Here is a 21,679-nt window from a genome sequence, read left to right as displayed (position 1 = left end):
CTGAAGGGCCTATAAATGAGAACCCAGAACATCCAGATTTGTCAGTGTCTCAGGATCTAGCTCTCCTTTTAAGAGAACCAAGAATGTCCAGATTTGTCAGTGTCTCAGGATCTAGCTCTCCTTCTAAGAGAACCAAGAACGTCCAGATTTGTCAATATCTCAGGATCTAGCTCTCCTTATAAAAGACATAATAGTACACTAGGCTGAGTTCTGGACAAGAGAGTAAAAGCCAGAGTACTCCCAGTCTGGCTTGGTTCTGTTTACTCACTAGTCTTATGGCTTTGGGCAAATTGTCTTACTTTTCTCTATGGGGTGGGGGGAGGCCTCACTTGCCACATGTGGTGATAAGCCCCACCTCCGTTACGTGCTTGTCATGAACAATCCCTTTCCTCCCAGAAAGCCAACAAGAATTAATCAGACTGCTGTGGCTAAAGCCTTTTCAGAGAATTTTGGAAATGTTAAAGTGTTATTAAGAGTTGAGGAATGAAAGAAGACCTACTTGGGTTTCAGAAAACATCCTGAAATTTTCTGAGTGCTCTGAGGTTTGGTCAAGGTGTCTTTAAAAATTGTTTAAATGTATTTAGAGGGCTGCATAGTGAATAGAGAACTGGCTTTGGTGTCAGAAAGATCTGGGCTCAAGTCCAGCTTCTGACACCTATAGCTTTGTGACTCTGGATAAGTCATTTAATCTCTAGGTGCCAGGCAACCCTCTAGACAAAGCTGCCAATCTTTATCAACAGAGGAAGTTTCCTTATCAGGATCCAATTCAACCTAACTTAATTCAATAAACATTTATTAAGCACCTACTATGTGCTGGGCAGGGCAGCTAGGTGGTGTGGTGGATAGAGCACCAGGCCTGGAGTAAAGAAAACTCTTCTTCCTGAGTTCAAACCTGGCCTCTGACACTTCCTAGCTGTGTGATCCTGAGCAAGTCACTTAACTCTTTGCCTCAGTTTCTTCATCTGTCAAATGAGCCACAGAAGGAAATGGCAAACCACTCCTGTATTTTTGCCAAGAAAACCCCAAATGGGGTCATGGAGAGTCAAACTTGACTGAAAAACGACTGACCAGCAGTGTGCTGGGCACTGTACTAAGTGCTGGGGATACAAAGAAGAAAAACAGTCCCTGCCCTCAAGGAACTTATAGTCAAATGAGAGATGACAGCATACAAAACAATGCCAGAAAGGAGTTACCCAAAGAGATACAATAACAAGTCTGACCCTCCCAAGACAAACACTCAAATACTCTGTAGCATTTGAAGAAATCTAGATTAAAAGATGACCACTGAGATTTTAGGCTCGAATGGAAACTCTCCATTTTCCCCTGTGGTTTTAGTCTGTTGCTCCATTATCAAATCCATTCTTCAGATCCCAGGAAATTTAACCTATTACCCCTTGCCCAAGTGATAAGTATTGGACCCCAAATATAAACCAAAGCAAGCACAGAAGTGGTCAGCAAAGAGGATAACCTCCATCCAACTTCTAGCCCAGGGGTGGGGAGCCTGCAGCCTCAAGGCTACATATGGCCCTCTAGGCCCTCAAGTATGGCCCTTTGACCGAACCCAAAGTTTGGATTTAGTCAAAGGGCTGCACTTGAGGACGTAGAGGGCCACATGTGGCCTCAAGGCCTCAGGTTCCCTACCCCTGCAGGCTAACCCAATAAGAGCATTACACAGGGTCTCCCAAAAGTCTCAGTGCAGTTTCAGGCTTAAATATCTTAAAGGGAATGGTTGAGCCGCTTTAATATGTTAAAACGTCACTAAGACTTTCAGGACACCTTGAATAATGCTTTGAGCTTTGGAAAGGTCTCTCCTCACCATATGCCTGGGAGATAGGTACTATCACCACTATAATCCTCATTTTGCTGATGGGAAAGCTGGGCCCCATCTTATATGACTAAACAACAGAACAGAAGGTGGGACCTTGCATGTTTTCAGCCTACAGAAGCAGGTCCAGAGACCAGGGGACCTGGACAGGGCCAGTGACATGGATAGAAATGTGGCTACAGAAAATGCCACCCAGCCACCCAGGAAACTGAATACAGAAAGGCTGGTGATGCTTATTCCCTTGTGGCTCACTTAGCCTCCCCAAGTCTGAGAGTTACAGAAATTGCGGATTCCTCCCATCTCTTGGGCTTCCTGAATTCATTATGAGATCACATGGTGAGAAAGAAACTATAGGAGCATTCTGCCTTCTGCAGACCCAGGCCCTCTGTGACCTCTGTCATTCCTTTTGCAGACAGAGAATACCTTTGTTTATGGAAAGGCCCAGAAGAGGGAATGATTGGGCTTTTTTTTTTTGCTTTACTGATGCCTTTTGTTTTTATATCACATTCCTTTCTGAGAGGATGCCTCCGTCCTCTCCTACCCAGTCAGCCTTCCCTTGTAACAAAGATATTTTTTATAATCACATTTCAGCAAAACTGACCCATACATCAACCACGTCTGTCAACCTATGTAATATTCTATACCCATAGTTCCCCACCTGTCCCTTAAAGAAAGAAGGGAGGTTGAGTGATTGATTTTAGTCAAGGGAAATCCTCAATTTTATTTCTTATTTTGGTTAGGTCCAGAGAACCACAGAACTGGTTGAAATTTCACATGACCATCCAGTCTAACAGTCAATGGATGATGCCATTCATGGGCTTATATTTGGGGGGCCGGTTTGACGTAGTGGAAAGAAAGAATGCTTGATCTTTGGGATTCATTGTTTACTAGCTGTGTGGCCATAGGCAAGTCATGTCATTTCTCTTGTCTAAGTCTCATCTTCACAATGGGAAGAATAATTCCTGTAGTATCCTAAATAATAATAGCTAGCCTTTATATAATATTTTAAGGTTTTCAAGGGGCTTTATATGTCACATTTTATCCTTGCAACCACCCTGGGAAGTAGGCTCAATGATTATCCCCATTTTACAGGTGAGGAAATTGAGTCAAATACAGATTAAATGACTTGCCCAGATTTACACAGCTGCTAAATATCCAAGGCCAGATTTGGACTTCAGGCCTAGCCCTTTATCCGATGTGTCACCAGCTGCTTGTACTGGAAAAGGCTTTGGAGAAAATCAAGTGAAACAGTGTCTATAAAGTGCTTTGTAAACCTTTGTTGTTGTTGTTGAGTTGTTTAAGTCATTTCCAGCCCTTCGTGACCCCATTTGGGGTTTTCTTGGCAGAGATACTGGAATGGTTTGCCGTTTTCTTCTCCAGCTCATTTGACCTATGAGGAACCTGAGGCAAACAGTGTTAAGTGATTTGCCCAGGGTCACACAGCTAGGAAGTGTCAGAGGCCAGAGGCCAGGAAGATGAGTCTTCTGGACTCCAGGCCCAGGGCTCTATCCACTGTGCCACCTAGCTGCCCCTTGTAAACTGTAAGACACTATATGAATGTCAACAGTTATTTTTTTTTACAGAAAGTTAGTATTATAAGGAGTCTTAGAAGTCATCTGGTCTAAATCTTTCATGATACATATGAAGAAACTGAGGACCAAAGGGTCCATACGATCATAGATTTAGAACTGAGAAGCCCTTTGTAGTTATCTAGTCCAGTACTTTCCCTTTTTACAACTGGGGTAACTGAGGCCCACTGAGGTTGTGAGCTGTCCAAGGCTCCTCCAGATCCAAGTACCCTGTTCTCTCCATTCCACCAGCCAAAACTTGTTCAAGGTCACACAGCTGGTTAGTGCAAGAGCCAGGACCAGAATCCAGTTCTTATGACTTCTACTTCTCTTAAAATTTACAAAATATTTTCTCGCAATCACAGTGTGAGGGGAGCAGTGAAAGGATCATTATCTCCATTCTTCTAGATAGGAAATTGAGGCATAGGCCAATTTTCTCTGACCCAGAAGGCGATGGATAACTTGTCCATGGTCATGCAGTTGGTTAATGTAGGGCCAGGATTTGAACCAAAGTTCTATGTTTTTTCTTCCAAAATCCCCTGACTTTAACCTCAAAAAGGAATAAGGACAGAAAGGAAATGAAAATGAAGACTCCCTCTCCCCCCCACTTCTGAGGTCCCAAATGACAACCAAAGCACATGAGGTGGAATCTCAGGGCAGACATGGAAAAAATTGTGAGGAACTCAATTTCTATCATTCACGAGTCCCATTGCTCAATGCTGGACTCTCCAAAAGGATTCAGATATATCCTTTTATTTTAATTTAGTAATTCTTTGGTTTAATGAGACAGTGTGGCATAGTGGATAGAGAAACAACTTCAAAGACAGGATGACCTAGGTTAGAGTTCTCTAACATACTGGCTGTATGACCCTAGGCAAGTCACTTAACCTCTTAGTGCTCTTTGAAACCTTCTAAGACTACAAGTTTCAGAAAAGGTGCCAATTTGCATTGCTAGAGGGAGTGTCCTAGACTAGTTTAATCACAGGTCCAGTCCCTATCCCTATGGCTAAATGGTATTTTATTCTTGAAAGAAAAGGGAGCCTCCCATCTTCTCAGTAACATAGAATAACACACTCCAGATTGGCAACTACTACAGTAATAATTGCCCTTCCTTTCTATTCATTTCAAGAACCTGGGAGCTCCCTATAATCAATAAAATCACAGGGCCGGGGCCTATCCTATCCCTTTCTTTAATGTCATCCTGTTTGTGAAATGCAAAATAAACTTGGTGAGCTAGACAAATGAAAATGGATGGGAACACATAGATGAGGGCAGTACCCACTCAAACCACAAACACATGAAGAGAAGGTAGGCTAACTATTTATATAGGCCTGACTTCCTTCATGTCTCAGCTCAGATCTCACCTTCTGCAGGAGCCCTTTCCTAGTCCCCCCAGGTTCTGGCACTTCCCCCTCTGAGATTATTTTCTGCCTACTCCAAATATGGGACAGCTAGGTGGTACAGAGGATAGAATGCCAGGGCTGGAGTCAGGAAGACTCTTCCTGAGTTCACATCTGGCCTCGGACATTTACTAACTGTGTGACACTGGGCCAGTCATTTAACACCCTGTTTGCCTCAGTTTCCTCATCTGGCAAATGAGCTGGAGAAGGAAATGGCAAACCAATCTAGTACCTTTGCCAAGAAGACCCCAAATGGGGTCACAAAGGGTCAGACATGACTGAAAAAACAAATGAACAACAACTCCATGTAACTTGTATGTACCTACATGTTGTCTTCCCCATTAGACTGTGAGTCCCTTGATAACAAGGAGGGTTTCTGCTTTTTTATATCCCCAGCTCTCAGCACAATGCCTGGTTCTTAGTACATGCTTAAGAAATGATTGTTGACTGACTGGCCTGCCCCATTTTAAGGAAACCAAAGATGAAAATAAAATTTTGCATTATATGTAAATTGGAACTTGATTATATTACAAAGAAGTGTTGTTTTTTTAAAGGATTCAATTTTAGGTGCAGACAGTATATATATAAAACAGACAGTTATATAACATTTAAACATATATAGATGACAGACAGTCTATATAACATTTAAAATGTAGTTAAATTTATGAAAATTTGAGCTTGCACATAATTTTTAGGGTATATTTAGTATGTAAAGGATATATTTATTATGTAAAGTAAATTTACAATATGTAAAGATGTGTTTCCATCCATTTCTACCTGAGAAAAATAGGAAGTGGATTAGGAGAGCACAGAGAGAGGGAAAGTGAGAGACACAGAGAGAGAAAGACAGAGACAGAGAGAGAAAGACAGAGACAGAGGGACAGAGAGAGAAAGACAGAGACAGAGACAGAGAGACATACATACAGCGGTTGCCCGTGATCTCTCTGTGAGTCATTGCCATAATGCAGCTGTGGAAAAAACCAACAGAACTTTGGGATGGGTTCCAAAGGAGCACAACATGCAAGGATTGGGAAATGACTCTCAGCAGAGTCATATAGCCGATTTAGGTGACTGTGTGGTAATAGCTAACATATAGATAGTGTTTTAAAGTTTGGAAAACATTTTCTATGTGTTATCTCATTTGATTCTCACAGAACCCCTGTGTGGGAAGATATTATTATCTCCATCTTACAGATGAGGAAACTTAGATACAGGGAAGTTAAGTGATTTTCAAGGGTCACACAGCCAAAAACTGTCTGAGGCAGGTTTTGCATTCAGATCTTCCTGATTCCAAGTCCAACACTGTCTATCCACTGTGCCATCTTGTTGCCTCAATTTTAGAAAACAAGATGAAGAGAAACTGGAAAAGGTCCATAGAAGTTTGATAGAAATTACAAAAAATGGAAAATTTGTTATATGAAGATAGGTTAAAGGAGTTGGGGAATTGATTCTGCAGAAGAGGCTAAGGGATGACCATTACATATTGCAATCAGGATACAATGGGCTTTTATAGAGAAAATGCTAAGTAATGTTCCAGGCATGTCTACAGAGAGCTAAAGGAAAAAACAGACTGAAAATCAAGCAGGAAGATACTAGTTGTTTGACCCTGGGCAAGTCACTTAACCCTATTGCCTAAAAAAAAAAAAAAAAAAAAAAAAAAAAAGAAAACCAAGTAGGAAGATTCCAGTTGGACAAAAGGAAGAATGACTTGACTGTCATTATGATGAACCACTGGAACTAACTGAGGAGAAGGGGGAGTTTCTGTTCTTTTTTATATTTTTGATATTTTTTTCCATCTTTTGGTATTTTTAATTACATTTTTTCAATTGTCAAGCATTTATTTTTTTTCTCCTTCTTAAACCCCCTCTTCCCTCCTGTCTGGGGAAAAACAAAACAAAATTTTTGTAACAAATACGCATAGTCAAGGAAAACAAATTTCATATTGGCCTACTCAAAAAACTGTGTGTCTCATTCTGTATATTGCCTTATTCCATCACCTTCCTCTCAGGTAGTAGGGAGCGTTCTTCATTATCAGTCCTCTGGAATCATGGTTCATCATTATCTTGGTTACAGTAAAGGCTTTCAAAATTGCTTGTTTTCACTTGTCATTGTTTTAACTCTAGGGTGTCCTCCTGGCTCTGCTCACTTCATTCCCTATCAGCTTCTTCAAGTATTGCTAGTTTTCTCTGACGCCATACCCTTCATCCTTTCATATCACACAATAGTATTCTATTGCACTCATATACCATGATATTTATTCAGTGGTCCCGATTGATGGACATCCCCCAAAAGAGCTGTTATAAAGATTTTTGTATATATAGGTCCTTTTTCTCTTTTTAAAAAAATCTCTTTGGGATATGACTAGGATCAAAGAGTATAGCTTGATAAGTTTTGGAACATAGCTCCAAATTGTTTTCCAGAATGGAAGGATTAGGTTGTAGCCCTATTAACAATCCATCAATGTGCCTGTTTTCCCAGAGCCTCCCTAGCATTTTTATTTCCCTTTTTATCATCTTTGCCAAGCTGATGGGTATGAGGTGGAATCTCAGAGTCTCTTTTATTTTCATTTGCCTAATTATTAGTGAAATGGAGCTTTTTTTCCATATGGTCATAAATAGCTTGGATTTCTTCCCTTGATAATTGCCTGTTCGTAGCCTTTGACATTTATCAACATTTGAATGGTTCTTATTCTTGTAGATTTGAATTTGTTTTCTTCTATATCTTGGAAATGAGATCTTTATCAGAGAAACTTGCTCCAAAGATTTTTTTTTTACCAGTTACCTGTTTCCCTTATAATTTTAACTGCATTGGATTTGTTTATGCAAAAAAACTGCTTAATTTTATGTAAACAAAAATCATCCATTTTATCTTCTCTTGTCTTTTTTATTGTTTTATTTGGTCATAAACTCTTCCCCTATCCATAGATCTGAAAAGTTGTTCCTTTAAGTTGATTATGATATGACATTTGGAGTTTTTCTGTATGGTATGAGATGTTGACCTAACCCTAACTCCTGCCAGACTGCTAGTCTGTCCAGTTTTCCTGGAATTTTTTGTCAAATAGTAAGTCCTTACTCCGGCACCTGGAGTGTGTGGGTTTATCAAACACTCAGCTGCTAAGTTCATTTGCTTTTGTATGTTGTGTACCTGTTCTGTTGATTGACTGTTTTTAAATTTTGTAACCAGTACCAAATTGTTTTAAAGGTCTGTGGTATCACTTGAGATCTAGTACTGTTAGGCCTACTTTGTTGCCACCCCCCCTCTTTTTTCCATCATTTCCCTTGAGATTCTTGACCTTTTTTTCCTCCAGGTCAATTTTGTCGTTGTTTTTCTAGTTCTAAAGTACTTCTAATGGCACTGAATAAGCATATTAATTTAAATAGTATTGCCTTTTTATTATATTGTCTCGGTCTCCCCAAGAGCAATTAATACTTTTCAAACTGTTTAGGGTTGTCTTTATTTCCATCAACAATATTTTGAGGTTGTATTCATGTAGTTCTTATGTGTACTATGGTAGGTAGATTCCCAGGTATTTTCAACTTGCTGTAGTTATTTTAAATAGAATTTCCCTTTATATCTCTTTCTGCTGGGTTTTATGGCTAATTTATAGAAATACTGATGACTTATGGATATTTATTTTATATCCCAGAATTTTGCTGAAATTACTGTTTCAATTAACTTTTGTTGACTCTCTAGGGTTCTCTAAATATACCCTCATATCATCTGCAAAAAGAGACAATGTTCTTTCTTTGTCTATGCTTATTTCTATGCTGATGTCTTTTTCTTATCTTAATGCTATAGCTACATTTCTAGGATTAAATCAAACAGTAGTGGTGACAATGTACATCCTTGGTTATCCTTGGTCTTATTGGAAAAAACTCCCCATTACATATTATGCTGGCTCTTAGTTTTAGATATATACTATTTGCCATATTAAAGTAAGACCCCTTTAATTCCTAGCATTCCTTTCTAGTGTTTCAAGGATATTGTGTTTTGTCAAAAACTTTTTTGCACTTATTAAAAAAATTGTATATCATATCAATGGATATAGAAAAAAACTACCCCCTTTTTTTAAAAAACACTTGATATTTAAGAAGGATGACCATTGAACAGGAAAAGTTCAAATGAGCATCAATGTCCCTCAGGAGGCTGGATAAAATGAGCACTCAAGGTCTTGTCTGGCATTATTATGATCTCATGGTTGAGACGTATATATTTTGCGGGGAAGAGGTTTAGGAATAGGATCAGAATTATTATGTAGTACCCACTTCTAATTAAGCACGATCCACCTTTTCTTCTGTAACTTCATCCGGTATAAACAGGTCCGTTTCTCCATTCTTTTTATTTTAACAGGCAGATCTGAAAAGTCAGCTTGGAGATGCTGGATATGTAGTGTTTGGAGTGATCCTTTTTGTGTGGGAGCTTCTGCCCACTACCTTAGTCGTTTACTTCTTCCGAGTCAGAAATCCCACAAAGGACCTAGTAAGTAAATTGATTTGTATTTCATTGGAGGGAAGAAGGGAATTCTTTTATAACATAATAGTGAATACTAGAATTTTGTATAGTAGAGTATACTGGATATATATAATAATGAATAGTGGAATTTTTGATTTTAGGGTTTGGTTGTTTTGCCATTCAGGAACTCATTTTTAGACTTTGAAATTGTTATAACTCACCATCCCTTGGGACACTAAGAAGTTCTGCCAGCTGGGCATGGTGGATCATGTCTGCAATCTCTCCTACTAGGGCGGATGAGGCCAGTAGAGCATTTGAGCACAGGAGTTCTGAGCTACAGTAAGACTAACGCCCACGCTAAATCTAGCACTAATGTGGTAAGCCTCTGGGAGCAGGGTGGAGGTGGGGGCAGGCCATCAGGATGTCAAAGGAAGGACAAACTGGCCTAGGCCAGAAGTGGAGCAGGTCAAAGCTTTCATGTTCCTCAGTAGTGGGATTGGCCACTGACTACCGCAGGCAGAGTGAGATAAGGCATTCTGATCTCAAATAAATAAGAAAACAAATATACATACATACGCATATACACATCTGAAGGAAGCCAGAGAAGCTAAGTCAGAAGGAAGAGCATTCTGGCCATTGGAGACATTACTGTCTTCCTTGGGGCAGCTAGGTGGTATAGTGAACAGAGTGGCAGGCCTAGAGTCAGGAAAACTGATCTTCCTGAGCTCAAATCCAGCTTCAGATGCTTACCAGGTGTGTGACCCTGGCCAGGTCACTTAACCCTGTTTGCCTCACTTCCTCATCGGTAAAATTAGCTGGAGAGGGAATGGCAAACCACTCCAGTGTCTTTGCCAAGAAAACCCCAAATAGGGTCCCAAAGAGTCAGACACAACTTGAACAACAACAAATTTCTTCCTTTCCCCAACAGCTCTGAAAAGTGCTTTCTTCTCAAGTATTTCATTTTGTTTTGTTTTGCAAAGGCGTGGAAATGAGTTTAATTCTGTGAGGACTGAAGAGAAGTGTTTTCCAGTTGGTAACTACTTCATTGTCATTAGAACACCTGATCTGAGTCAGGAAACCTGAATGTGCCGTCTTATCTTCCAGCAAAGCAAACCTTTAAGATGGAAATACAATAGAATTCAACTACCCTCCCACCACCCACAGTTGGCAGCGATTGTAACCACTATTGCAATGCAAGCATCTCCTGAGAGTAATGAATATAATTTGTCACTGAAAGGGATACAAGGCTGAAGTATCTCAGAGGTGTTACTCAAACTCTGAGTATGTTTGGGGCCCAATTGACTTTTCGAGAGACATCCAGAGAGACAGGATGGACCGATACAGAACAAGGTCAAGGGGCGGGAATTCTGGTCGTTCAGAGACTCGTTATTTGCCTGGAGAGCCAAGGAGCTCAGTGTTCTTTCCTAGTTTATACTGGGTACCTTCCTCAGTGCTAGGAATTAAGCCACCAATATTTTGACCCAATTCTAAGGCATGGTTAATGGTCAGTCATCTATGGTAAAGTGAAGATGACAGGGAAATTCCAGATATCTATGATACCCACAAGTAATTAAAAGTTGTCATTTCAGCCAAGAGTGTAACTCTTCTCTGATCCAAACTGGAAATCTATACCAGCACCAAAGTTTACTTGAGTTTTACCCCCTTTCTCTTCCTGGGTAATTTCACTGATGACAGTGTTAAGGAAAGAAGGTAAGATAGAATGCTATTTGGAGAAGCTAAGGGGCTGTAAAATCTGCAAACTGGGGCGTTAGTCGTGGAAATGCACAACACTAAACATTTAGTAAGTACCAGTTCTGGGTCAGGATGGTACAGTGGAAAAGACATTGAACTTGGAATTAGAAAACTTGGGTTTGAATTGATTAATCTTTCTGAACCTCTTTTTTATTTATCTACAAAATGGGCATAATTCTTCCACTGTTCTGCTAACCTACCTCACGTGGTGGTTGTAAAGAAAGTACTTTGTAAGTGATTTCTCCATGTGAGCTATTTCTGTTTTTTGCATGCAGAACATTGTGCTTGGTACTGTGGAAAATAGAAGAATAAGACAGACCTTTCCCCTCAAAGAGTTTACAATCTAGTGCCTTCCCCTCTTGGATTACCTTCTATCTTCTCTGCATATATGTCATATGTATCTAGTTTTTGCCTTTCTTTGTACCCCCAACACTTAGCCCAGTGCCCAGAACATAGTGATGTTTATTGACTGACTGATTAGGAAGAGATAAGACATATATGTAGATAACTATGACAGAAGACAGGTGTAAATTGTTCTGAGAGATCAGAGGGATCAGAGGGATCACTTCAGGATGAGAGGATAGGAGAAGGCTTCATGAAAGCAGAGAAATTTGTACTGGGTGATAATAGCCTTCCTTCTTGCATCTCGAATAGGACTTTCTTTTTTTTTTTAACTTTCTAATGATTTATAATGCAATATTGTTGTGTATTACACTTATCTGTGTTAAAGTCTTACCAGGGACTGTGTTTTATCTAACTTTTTATATCTCCTCCTAGGGCCTAGCACAGTGATCTGTTTGTTGAATGAATATGTGAATATCAAATGAAATAATTTATATAAAGCAATTTGCAAACCTTAAGGTGCTATATAAGGGCTAGCCACTCTTTGTAATTATTATTATTATTATTAACTATTATATATAAAAGCTATGAAGATTCAGAAACAAATGCTATATTTAGCTCTACCTCCGTTCCAAGTCATTTATTAAATACTGATTGAATTGAATCGAATTGCTTAGTTTACACAACAAACTATACATATTTGCAGTTTAATCTGTGCCCCCAAATTTTGTTGCCCAAGAAAAATTGTTTGCCATCTTAATCATATTTTATACAGTATTTGCTTCAATAGCTATGCTCATGACACCGTTGAATGAATTGCCAGTTTCTTGGTGGATTTGTTATAGCAAAATCGTCCCCTAGTGGCCTGAAGGGACATCAGCATCTAATTTATAAATAGGGAGGGGCACAAGTCGAGAAGGAATGTTATTAGATGGCATGAATTTTCTTTTGTTTGCGCTGCACTCAAGAAGTTATTCTGACACAACCCACTAATGGATCATGAAATTCCACTCTCAGCACCTGGACTTGGATGGTAGAGCACAGGTAGGGGTACAAGATACCCCCGAGCAAGGCTCCCAGACAGTGCCATAGCTAGGTCTAGGGCAGTTACTTCCTCTGGGATCATAAAGTTTTAGAGCAGAAATTAAATTCCTAAAAATAGAAGGACTACCTACATAGCCTGCTAAGTGGACGTTGCTCAAAAGAAGAGTCCAATTTCTTTAGTTTGCGTTAGACTCTATATGAAAAAGAGTGGTTTCCAGTTTGTCTCGTTCTCATTGTCTTTTAAACAGCATGCTAGGGTCAGCACAGACAGTCACACTGGGTCTCCCAGTTAGGTCTCACTTGGGTTGCAAGTGCAGTGGCCACTCACAGGCCTAATCCCAATGCTGATTGACACAACATTTAGCCTGTTCATTTTTCCAACTTGGGCCAGTTCACCCCTCCTTAGGCAGCCTGGCAATTCACTGGTCCTGGGGTCTCACTAGGAGTTGGTTTGGCTCTAGCCCTCCTGCTACCCTAAACTCCCATATTCAAGAGATCCACCAACCTTCCCCTGTACCAGTGATGATAGGCATGGTGCCTTGGTTCATTTTGGCCCCCTTAATGCTCAGTGTGTTAACTTGATTGCAGAAACCCCTCTCAGTCAGATTCGTAAGAAAATCCATCCATGGGGAAAAAAAAACAACCTACATATATAATAAGTGTTGGAGAGGATTCTATCAGTACTCCAGTTTTTATATATAGCAGAACACAGGTCATAGGAACGGCTCAATTGGCGAGTTGCATGTAGAAACAGCCCCCATCCAGACAGGAAGGAGGCCTAAAGTCTCTGGTGACTTTCTGGTATTTAAAAAAAAATGATGATACTTTAAAAAGCATAACAATTACTTCCAAATTCTGTCCTTCCATTCCCCTGCGTTCCCCCATTGGAATCTTCCTTTGTTCCAGAGAAAAATAGGTAGACGTCAACCATTTCTTCCACCTCCTACATCTTTCTGTGCCTAGCATCCATTGGCACTGCTGAGAGGAGAGAAATGTTTCATCATGTGATTGTTTTTCCAGACAAATCCTGGAATGGTCCCAAGCCATGGATTTAGCCCTAGATCCTATTTCTTTGACAACCCTCGAAGATATGACAGTGATGATGACCTCGCCTGGAACATCGCCCCTCAAGGGCTTCAGGGAAGGTGAGAGGAAACTCTACGTTAGGTGAGGGGTGAATGAGAAAGAAAGATCATTCTCTCAAAAAGAGTTACTGCAATAAGAGGGGCCCAAACTGGAAAATTTCTTTATACAATCTCTGAGGTAGATGTGATGCATGACATGGATATCTAGATATGAGGACCTAGGGACTCAAGTGCAGCGCTTTGATTGAATCCAAACTTCAGAGAACTTCTGTCAAAGGGCCACACTTGAGAACCTAGCTAGCCACGTGTGGCCTGGAGGCCACAGGTTCCCTACCCAAGTCCTAGATCATTGTACAGTCATCCCAGAATGTCCACAGAGAAGAAAAGATTGAAACATGGTAAAAAATAAAGTCACCAGGACGTTGTTACTTACAGAAATCTTTTGTCAGACATCTCAGGCTGGGATTAATTACGAATAATTAATCAAAATAATTATGAGGCAGCAAGGGCAAAATGTTAAAATTTTGAATTATTATTAACCACAATTGGAGGTTAATCATAAAGGTACGGGGGGTGGGGAGGGGGGGGGAAGGTCCAGTTTAATGTCTCTTAGTTTAAGTAATAGTGCTGGTCCCAGCGGACTCAAGGCTAGCCCTAAGCAGAATTATGAAATAGGCAAAGGATTTTTATTGACATCCAGTATCAATGCCCCATTGCCTTAGTTCTTCTGTCCCTTGCTAAACCATTAAGGCTGCTAATGTTGAGAATTTCTGACTAGATGAGGAGATACCTAGGGGTGAGTGGAGCTCCCTCAAGCCATATTCCTTAAGTATTTACTGTCCTCTGAGGTCCCTTTCAGTATAGATCTACGATCCTACTCTCTACCAGGGTGACTAAACTATCCATAAATCAGTTACACACGCACACACACGTTCCTTTCACTTTCACCTCTGTGCAAGAGTATCGTGCTTATAGGTATAGTCCCCGATTTAGGAACAAACTATTTTTTCAAATGTTCTTAAACTGGTCAGTCGGGATTCAAAACACATTTTCTCATAGAAACTATGCCCTATGTGGTAGTTAGATTCTTTAGTTCACTCATCAGAAAAACGATTTAATTTGTGATGTAACTAAAGGGTACCCTGAGGCAGCTAGGTGGCACAGTGGATAGGCACTGGACCTGGAGTCAAGAAGACCCGAATTCAAATCCAGTCTCAGACACTTACTAGCTGTGTGACCCTGGGTAAGTCACTTAACTTGTCTGCCTCAATTTCCACATCTGTAAAATGGATATAATCTTAGTCCCTACCTCCAAGGGTAGTTGTGAGGATCAAGTGAGATGATAACTGTAGAGCACTTTGCATAGTGCCTGGCACATAGAAGCGTGTGCTATTTGAAAGTGCCCTTATTATCATCATCATAACTATGCCGCTGGGAATAGAATTCTGGCTTGTATGCTAAAAGTAGAAGAATCTCCTCTTTCCCTGAGCACAGACACACACACACACACACACACACACACACACAGACATACACATACACAGACACACACATACACACACACATACACAGATACACAGACACACACAGACACACACATAGACACACACACATACACAGATACACACACAGACACACACACACATACACAGATACACACACAGAGATATACGCATACACAGACACACACACAGACACACACACACATACACAGATACACACACAGATATACACATACACAGACACACACACAGATACACACAGACACACACACACACATAGACACACACACATACACAGATACACACATACAGACACACACACACACGAATGGAAAGGAGGCACACTTCTTCAAACTTTACATTGGGATTTTGCTTCAACCTTACCTTTGGTCACTTAACCTCTCTGAACCCCAGTTTCTCTCATCTGTAAAATGAAGGAATTGATTTGAATGACTTCTAAGTTCCCTTCCAGCTCTAAATGTATGACCCCATGACTATATTGTCAGTAGGAGTGATTGACTAAAAGAAGATCTGGCTACAAGATAATCAGATATTGTGCCAGATAACGCTGAAAAGAAGCCAATATACCCTATTACTATATTGATACTATTGGGGAAAAATAAATGGGCTTATTTCCTAGAGCTGTGGCAAAACTTTCATGTGAACAACATTTCAGTTTGTTTCTAGGGAAGGGGAGTAGGAAGAAGGCTGGGAGTTGGCGGGGAGGGATGGGACACAGAGATGTGTGGGCCTTTTAGATATTGGTCCATCCTTAAGTAGCTGCCTAGAAATCGATATGAGAAATGTAAAAGAAATGTTGGAAAAGTATTTTTTTTTCCTTTTTAAGCTTTGCACCAGATTACTATGACTGGGGACAACAAACTAATAGCTTCATGGCACAAATAGGATCACTGCAACAAGATTCAACATTGGATCCCGACAAATCCAGCAATGGGTAGCCTCTGTGAACGACAGTATTACAGCATTTTACTCCACAGTGAAAAGTTTCAGAAAAACAAGCTTGGGGACGGCTGGATGTTTAGGACACTCACATGAGAAATAGGATTTGACTTTGTTGATGGCTCCAGCGGGACTAAGCAATAATTTAGATGGATAAAACTTTATTTTAGTTAGTACTAAAGAAATGAGCCTGGCTATTTCCCCGGGCATAATTTAATTTTTTTTATTTGTACTTTTACAGAAGACATATTTTATATAACTTAAATGATAATGCTAAAGTATGTTAAGGTTCTCTCCCAAGAATTTGTTGATGCAATGTATTTTTTAGTTTGCACAGATATTTTTATGTATAATTCACTTTAAAATATACGATATATAGTTTAATGTGTTCTATATGGCTTGTTATAGATGCATTTCTCAGATGATTAAAATTATTCCAGTTTAATTAAAAAGATGTTTGAAAATAGATATCCTGATTAGATATAGAAACCCTTCTCAGTGCTGCACAGTAGAACCTCATGACTTAACATAATTGCTAAATGCCTAACTAGTTTCCATTCTCAAAGTTGCAATTGGATAGACTGTTTATTGCAAGCCTTCTGGACAAATTTCTTTTTCCAAGTGTTAAAATTCTGTTGGGTGGCTCTTCAAGGGAGATTCAGCTTTTTTTTAAAGGTTCTAGAAAGGCCTTAAATTTTGCCCCAAATTTTATGCTTTTAATAAGGCAAAATGTGCCCAAATTAAATGAGAACAAGTTCGAACTGACGTTGGATGTGCTAACTTATAATCTTGAACTATTTCTTCTGTAACCATATGGGTTTTTACAAAGTTTTCATCAAAATTGAATCTAACATTCATAAATTCAGGATTTGAGCCTGCTAGGGCTTTTCCACACATCGGATGCCTTTTAAATTCAATTAGATGCTATAGGTTTCTTAAAGGAGATTTACAACATCCCTAGTACTGTAGCTAAAGTCAAGGACCAATTTCCTTCAGGCTCCAAATAGCTTTTATTCCATCTTAGACCAATGTGGAAAATATTAATTTATTTGAACTGATTTTTAAAACAACATAATGAAATTGATTGTCCAGAAGGTAAGTAGAGTTTACACATGTCATGACATGACACATATGCCTCATAGCAAGAGGCACTTCTTGAGAATTATCTGTCTCCTAGGTGGAAAAACATGCCACAAAACTAGGTTCATTTGGAAAATGCTGCTAAATGTTACATACTCCTTGCATGGGTTTTTTAATTGTAAGAAAACCCCTAGGGAATGGAAGACTGTCAGGCACATATCTCACCAAAAGGTTAAATGGGCAGGTTTTCTACAGAGCCAAGAGCTAGAGAAAATTTAGATGTCATATAAAGAGATAAGTATCATTCCTACTTAGCAAATCCCGTCTCAGGGCAATAAAATAGGCAAAAGGGGAAGAAATCGTATCTCTACTCCTGTTGGATAAATCCCATCTGCAATACAAAACTGTTCAGCGATCCATGGTTTATAAATTTCATTCTCCACAAATATTTTGTGCGTAGCAATCTGGACAATTTAAACCTCTAAGATTAATTTCACTTCTGTTCTCTTGATGCTATGTAAACGTTCTCCATTTAACTGGGGCACAGGTGTCAAACCAGACTGTGATATGGATTTTTCATGCAATTTGAATTCCTTTACCCCCTGTAACCCAGCATGGTTGTGATTGACTTAGAGCCTTCTAAATTGATGAGGGTCTTCAGACAGAAAGGAAACCTCCACTGATTAGTTCTACCATCTTAAAAACATTTCAGATGATAAGAGGTCAAAATCTTAATTTTCTAAATAGCCTTAAAAATGACTTGTCACTGTTTTTTATCTTTGAAGCCAGTTATGGATTCTTCATAGCTGAATATTCTGCAGTAAAAAAAAGTCTCTGGGCTTCTTTTTCTCTTCTGTAAGGTAAAGGGTGGGGGAGGAGGAATTGGCAAATATAAACTCAAAGTCCCTACCAGCTCTCACCCCTGTAGGGTTCTAGAAGAACTCTTTTTAATTAAGCTTTCATGTAGGCTCTGTAGAATACTTTCCTTGTCATTAGGACAGCTAAATATATTCATTCAAATTGGATCTGTGATCTCATTGATGTGGCTGATAGGTTGCAACCTATTTCATGTCTGCCCATCCTGTAAAATCCCTTTTCGTGGCCTCCCATAAGTTTGTCAGAGAGGGTCACAATGCCAGACCTTTCTTACATTCTCTTGCTATCATGAGGATACCATGAAGCCCATGGGCTACTTGTCAGTTATCACACTCACCACATGACCAGCCTACCTTCTGTTTTGATCATACATTTCTTTGATGGTATCCTTTGCTCCAGAGTAAATAGATTTAAAGTACTTTAATATGGAAAAAAAAATCATATTACTAAACCCAAGTAATGATCACAATCTTATGCTATAATCTAGAAACACTGCTTATACTTTTATGATTTTAGGCAGAGAAATTTGAAATGCTCATCATGTCACCATTGCAAGCCATGATTTACCTTTATATTAAAGCTGCTAATATTTCATGAAGATGCATTGGGGAAGAGAGGTATAGTGATGCACTTGGTGTCTACTTAATATACTTTGTCTTAACTTTTGTTTCTGTAGTAATGTCAAAACAACGACAAAACCCAAGTCTTGTAAACGCACACCTGCATACAAAATGTCTTAATTAACTTGGAATCTGTACTTGAATGTACCAAAATGCAATTTCTCTTTCTCTGCTAGTAAATGAGTATGCATACATTTTTGAAAGACAGAGGGGTGGGAGGAAAAATGCAGTTTTCATTTAGCTTCTTAATTTATTTTTGACTTTTAACTATAATGATGAAGCTGCTTAGTCTAGGAAATCCTTTAAAAATATTAAGGAAATTAAAGGAATAATTATCACTGGCTCTAAAATATTCTTACAGGCTATATTTGTTTTCTTTGTGCTAAAGCAATATAAGACAAACTCAGAAAATTTAAAGGTTAAAGGCAGTGGACAATATTTTAATAAAAAGTTCTGAGCCAACACATATCAAAGCCTGATACAATACCAAAAGCATATGCTTACAATGCTGGTTTTACATTAGCACATAGACTATAATTTACTTAACCATTAAAATATCTATACAGGCACAATAGTTTTCTTTTCCATAATTAACCTCAGAAGAATTCTGTTGTACCCGTGTGGCAGACATTTTACTATGGCATTTTATAGATAGCCCATTTAATTGGACCAATTTAGAAACACAGATACAGACACAGACACATGCAATCAGAGTGGTTAATGCAGTTAGGTCTGAGATATTGCCAAGAAATTTATGCTGTAACAACATGGACACATGTTGGATTTAAATAAATGAATTTAGGTATTGCTAATTACCTGGTACTTAGCACAGTATCTGGCACATAGTGGGTGCTTACTAAATGATTGTTGATTTATTGGACTTGGGATGTGCTTAATATCTATGATGGCTATCAGAATTAGCTTCTTTGATCAGTTACTTGTAAAACTGGGGCCAAATTGAAAAGCTTCATCTTACCTTAAAATTAAAAGTTTGCAGAAATTATAACTGTCAAATATTAAAAGTTGCCCCCTATAAAGGTAAAAAAACAAGCATTCCCATGACTAAGAGATCTGTCAAAAAGGAGTGCTACAAGAAATACAATCTAATTTCTGACAATAAAGTCAAATTTATTTTAAATTTATATGGGTCTATGTATTTGAAGTTATATTGAGAATGCCAATAAAAGATACTTGATAAAAGTCCTGTGCATGTTCTCCTTTCTTGCTAAACCATCACAAAAAATACAAATCCTATAAAAGATACAACCTGAGAAACAAATACATTTGTATTATATCCTTCCAGTCTTTCTACATCATAAATGGAAATAACATGGGTTTAGAAAAACTAATAGTACAGCTAAGGTAATATTTCAATTCTACTATTTGCGATAGCAGGGCTCATGAAAGGACAGATCATTAGTTTCATCTTTTAGTCTGGAAAGACGAAATTTGAAAAGGAATGATGCACTTAGAATGAGATATAGTATCCATATTTATGAGATTATAGACCAAGCATAGTACTGAAGTAAATACCCCTTCAGTTTGGAAAGATAATTTCCCTTAAGTCTAGGTGTGATTATGTCACTTCCCCAAAACAATAAACTTCAATGGTTCCCTTTTACCTCTAGAGGCAAATATAAACTTCCTTGTTTGGCCCTTCATAACCTAGCCCCTAGCATTCCAGTCTTATTATACATTACTCTCCTACAGTATAGCCCAACCTATTTCTCTCTGTTCGTCACATAGAAGGCTCCATCTCCCATCTTCCTATCTTTGCACTGGCCATGGCTCATGCCTCAAATGCACTCCCTCCTCACCTTTACCACCTCCTAGATGCCTTTACTTCCATCAAGAACCAACTCAAGTTCTACCTTCTACCTGGTCTTTCCTGATCACCTCAGTGGCTTGTGCCTTCCCCTCCAAAACAACCTTATATTTTATATTTGTACATACTTATATATGTACAAATTGTTTCCCCTAAAGAATGTTTTTTGAAGGCAGAGACTGTCATTTTTGCCTTTTTATCACCAGTGCCTAGCACACTACTTAGTAAACATTAAGTACTTTATGCTATCTGAAAAAGGAGACATCCATAAAATAAGAGAAAGAATGAATGACAAACTTACATGTTTAAAAAAAGAGAAAGAAGTCAGTTTCTTCCCTCTTTCCACGAAATGTAAATTCCTGCCTTCACTTTCAGACTTAACTCTGCCTGATCCTTGCACTAATCCTAGTTTTGGACACAAGGAGGGAGACTGTTAGGAACCTAGCCTCAAAAAAAGGCTGGGTCACTCTTAAAGGATCAGGGATTTAGACATTGAAGGGAAGTTAGAGTCCATTTAGTCCAGTCTCATGATGATGTAAGGTCATGGAGGTAGTAAACCTCAGAAATGGGATTTGAATCCAGGTCCTCTGACCTCAGAGTTAGCGTGATATCCACATTTTTTTTAAAAAATCCAAACATTCTAATAGTCCTCTGCCTCTTTACCATGAAGGAAGACGTATATTTCATTATCTGTTCAGTAGGACCTTCATCAGTTTTTAATAAATTCACTCGCTGGTGGTTTTCCTTTCTTGTTTTATAGAGAAAAGTATGGGCTTTGGAAATCAGATGACCTGGATTTAGAGCTGGATTCCGTTCAGTCATTTCAGTCATGTCCGACTCTTTGTGACCCCACTTGGAGTTTTCTTGGCAAAAATACTGGAATGGTTTGTCATTCCCTTCTTCAGCTCATTTGATAGATGAGGAAACTGAGGCAAACAGGGTTAAGTGACTTGCTCAGGGTCACACAGCTAGGGTCTTGAGGGCAGATTTGAACTCTGGAAGATGAGTCTTCCTGATTCCAAGCCCAGCACTCTATCCCCTGTGCTGCTTAGGTGCCCACAATTACCTCTGTGATGTTGGTCAAATCATTTCATTTCCCTATCTGTAAAATTAGGAGGTTCCAGCTTAATTGTTTATGATCCTGTCTCTGCTGGGTTCCGACTCTGCTCTCCATTACTGAATGTCACCCAGGACCAGTACCTTGTACAGGATAGATGCTCCATAGATTCGTGTGTCCAAGTTCTTCTTCCTCTAGCCAAGTTTCTGGGGCTCTTTCCTAAGATTCAGATGGGTACTCAATCTGCCCCAACTGTGCTAAGCAGATATATTCCTCTTGGCAAGCACCATT

At 39.1% G+C, this 21,679-nt stretch overlaps 1 protein-coding gene across 1 annotated transcript in view; it reads left to right on the top strand.

Annotated features, from left to right (window-relative positions):
* The window catches only part of GPR137B (G protein-coupled receptor 137B), a 95,520-nt gene extending 75,812 nt beyond the window's left edge, over nt 1-19,708 (top strand). The window contains exons 5-7 of the mRNA XM_036756229.1: nt 9,144-9,272; nt 13,404-13,528; nt 15,818-19,708. Of these exons, the coding sequence (XP_036612124.1) occupies nt 9,144-9,272; nt 13,404-13,528; nt 15,818-15,929 (366 nt within the window). The 3' untranslated portion in view covers nt 15,930-19,708. The remainder of the gene's footprint in view (nt 1-9,143; nt 9,273-13,403; nt 13,529-15,817) is intronic.
* Nucleotides 19,709-21,679: the final 1,971 nt, after the last annotated feature.

This window comes from Trichosurus vulpecula, chromosome 4 (genome assembly GCF_011100635.1).
Source record: "Trichosurus vulpecula isolate mTriVul1 chromosome 4, mTriVul1.pri, whole genome shotgun sequence".
In the NCBI taxonomy this organism is placed as follows: domain Eukaryota; kingdom Metazoa; phylum Chordata; class Mammalia; order Diprotodontia; family Phalangeridae; genus Trichosurus; species Trichosurus vulpecula.
This window is presented reverse-complemented; position numbering and strand designations above follow the sequence as displayed.